This window comes from Impatiens glandulifera, unplaced genomic scaffold (genome assembly GCF_907164915.1).
Source record: "Impatiens glandulifera unplaced genomic scaffold, dImpGla2.1, whole genome shotgun sequence".
NCBI classification, from domain to species: domain Eukaryota; kingdom Viridiplantae; phylum Streptophyta; class Magnoliopsida; order Ericales; family Balsaminaceae; genus Impatiens; species Impatiens glandulifera.
In genome coordinates this window covers 6,086-9,587 of record NW_025919230.1, presented here as the reverse complement: position 1 = coordinate 9,587, position 3,502 = coordinate 6,086, and the positions used below count along the sequence as shown (strand labels likewise).

Sequence of the window (3,502 nt, the reverse complement as noted above, 5' to 3'; positions counted from 1 at the left end):
TTATTTTAAAACCCAAAGTAATTATTACCAACATGAGCAGTATATATAGTATATATATATATATATATATATTATTTAATACTAAAATAATATTTAAATAAAATAATATCTTTTGAGTGTTACTAGTGAATTGAACTAATCAAGTAAGGTCCCCTAGCTCTATGTAAATGTCTAAATTTATAACATTTATTAGAAACAAGATTGATAAGGAGAGTCTCAATATATAGATAAAGATAGTACCCAAAATACTTTGAACAAAAACTTTTATCCTTGGAAGTTCAATTACAATAGTAAAAACTAAACTTGATATTCAAAAACGAAAAGTAAACATTAGCCTGCCCATACAAAATAGTTCATTCATACATGATTATGATGATCATCATCACATAATGGTGCATTGCCAGTTTCCAAGCACACGACATGCCTTGTCCAAGCCATTCTTTAGACTAGTACCCATTAATTCACTCAAGAATTTGAACTTAGTTTTTTGAGCATCATTTTCAGCTTTTAACAGTGAAATTTCTTGTGCCAATTGTTGCTTAAGATTCAAAGTTGTTTCAATCATCTTTGATTCAACCATCTGAGTTATCCGCTTTAACTGTTCTTCATATTCATTATGCCTCTTTTCCACCACTTGATCCAACTGCTTGATTCGTTCTTTCTGATCTTGGAATTTCATGGCTGCTATCTGCATGCAGCATTAGAATTAAATTGTACATGTTTCATAAAATATCAGTTAATAATAAAAAAAATATATAATATACCTGAAATATTTCATTTGTATATGGTCGGCCCCCATTTGAATTCATGACTTCTTCCACCATTGCAAGAAGATTCTTTCGTTGTTGAGTTTGCTTCTCTTTATCCTTTGTCCTGTTATCAAATAAAACGTTACGATTGTTACAGACACGAAGGATTTCCTGCATGAAGAAACAACATATAATTCAGAATCTGGGAAATTAAGAAAGAAACTTAACAACATACGTACCTTAAGAGATTTAGAGTTCTGACGACCCAAATAGTCTTCAAATGATTCTTCATCCTCATCAAAGTCATCTCCGGCGGTAAATACAACAATCATGTAGTCATAGATCTTTTCTCCGAAGAAATCCTTGAGACAGTGAATAATGGCTTCTTCTTCCTTAGAAAACCGATTTTTCAGAGAGAAAACAAGCAGGATAGAATGAACACCAGCACCAGCCATAACGAAGCATTTGAGTATTTCACTTCCAATAAAGCCATGGTCATATGAACAATCAAATAATCCTGAATGTGCATGCAAATGATTAAATTCGAGGACAATAAATGAATGAATGTTGATATTACATACATATATACTTACCAGGTGTATCAATAACAGTAAGAGTTTGAGAGTTTGGAAAGTGGATTTGGTGTAGTTGAGTAGTAAGTGTAACACTGGATGAGCTAGTCTTTGAAAGGAAGGCTTTTCTCCCCAATATGGAGTTCCCAGTTGCACTTTTGCCGTTTCCAGTTTGCCCGACCAAGAGAACTGTTCGATGAAGATCATCATCAGCAGCAGCTTCATTTGATGATGAATATGGTGAATCAACACCGGATTCTTCATCGTTAAAGATAATTCCTCCCATTATTAATATTTCTACCTAGTTCACATTGCAAATTCAAACAAGATTTATAGATAACACACGAAGAAAGAGTAATCATGACTCCATTCTCGTTCATTAATTAATTAATTAATTAATTAGGATTAGTTTGATTCATCTCTTTCAAACATCAAATGGCATTTTTGGGTTTGAAAACACAAATGAAACAATTAAAAAAACATAAAAAAAAAAACATTTTACCTATCTTAAAATTCATCTTTTACATTTTTTATTAATTTATAATGTTAACAATCTTTATAAAGTTAAATTTGTTTGATTATAAAGTTTTTGTTGTTCAAATTATAAGTTTAACCTGAGGAATAACTAGTAAGGTATAGAAATAATTGAGTTTAAACATCAAATTTAATTGATTATTTTTTAATCAAATGTGACCCTAATAATCTGTTTGTATTAATTTTTAACTTTAAAGCTTCTTCGGTTTCTTTTTATTATAAAATTTTATAATCACATTCAATTATCATTTTATCCGGTATTTAATTAATTATAGCACTTAATTGGTTAATTATTTTTTTTTAGAATATTATATAATTATTTTTTATTTTATTTTTTAAGTCTTCCTATAAAAAATAATAATAATAATAAATAAATATCAAACTTTATTAAAATAAGCTCAAAGTTATTATACAAAGTTATATCAAGTTAGGTTTGAATTTATTAAAATAAATTTAGTTTATTTAAAAAACATAGTAGGTGAGATAATTTTAAAGTAGTGAATATTTTTAATAAAAAGATTTAAAAAATAATAATATATGATAATAAAATAAATAATTATTTTTAAAATATTAAATTGATTAGGATAATATTTAAAAACAAATAAACAAACAAATTTGAAAGACAATTTAGGTTTAACATATATACATTATTTTATCTCTCATCCATATGACATTTAAAATTCACTCATCTGTATTTCTATTATTCTTTTCTTTTTATTCATTTCTTTATATTCATTTTAATCTTTTATTTTCATATAATTTATCTAATAATTAATTAAATATATGAAATTTACAATAATAATATAATTTTATATTTTAATATATATATATATATATATATATTAATTTATAAATGTAATTGTTTTTTAAAATTATAAAATTTAATTTTATATATCAAACAATTTAACTATTAAGTCATTTTTTTACCTAATTATTTATTTTTATTTTAATTGAATTTTAAAATTATATATTTGTAAAAGTTTTTAGAAATCAATATATAAATTTATTTTAAAATAAATAATATTTTATTTAAATAGTTTATTAATTTTTAAGATTAAGTCGATAAAAATTCAAATTATTTTAACTCAAAATATTAAAATTATAAATTTTAATTAAATAGCGAGCTATTTATTATTAATGATTTATAAATAATTATGAAAACAAATAGGTGGTTAATATTTAAAAATAAATAATATATTCAAATATTCAAATATATATTCAAATAGGCCGCTAACCCGTTATCCCGTTCAACCTGGCGCGGACGGAGCTCCAACGAAACACTTAACGACGCGTTCATTAAACCAAAATGACGTCGTTTTAGGCGTCTTCTTTGTTGATGCTGGGAGTTCGAAGGAATCGCGATTTATCGTCGGCGATCCTTTTAGAAGGGATAATTCTGTCATTTTTCCACTTTATCCTTTGATTTTTTTTCACCCACTTGCTCGCCTTATCCTCGCCTTCAATAGTCATATGCCTATTAACCTTATCTTCCCCTAGAACTAGGCTGCCACGAATGGGGATATAATTAGGAATAGAACTTTCGATGATCAAATTAGAATTGAATTGACCTCAACCGACCTAAAGCTAGTATAAATAGTTCTTAGGTGATTCTCTATCAGATCATCAAACAAATAACACATATTACAA

At 26.3% G+C, this 3,502-nt stretch overlaps 1 protein-coding gene across 1 annotated transcript; it reads right to left on the bottom strand.

Annotated features, from left to right (window-relative positions):
• Positions 1 to 382: 382 nt before the first annotated feature.
• Positions 383 to 1,607, bottom strand: LOC124917691 (immune-associated nucleotide-binding protein 9-like). The gene is made up of 4 exons (XM_047458050.1): positions 1,343 to 1,607; positions 989 to 1,266; positions 765 to 920; positions 383 to 688 (listed from the first exon to the last, which is right to left on the bottom strand). The coding sequence occupies exons 1-4, from the start codon at positions 1,605 to 1,607 to the stop codon at positions 383 to 385; spliced, it is 1,005 nt and encodes a 334-aa protein (XP_047314006.1).
• Between the last annotated feature and the right edge of the window lie 1,895 nt (positions 1,608 to 3,502).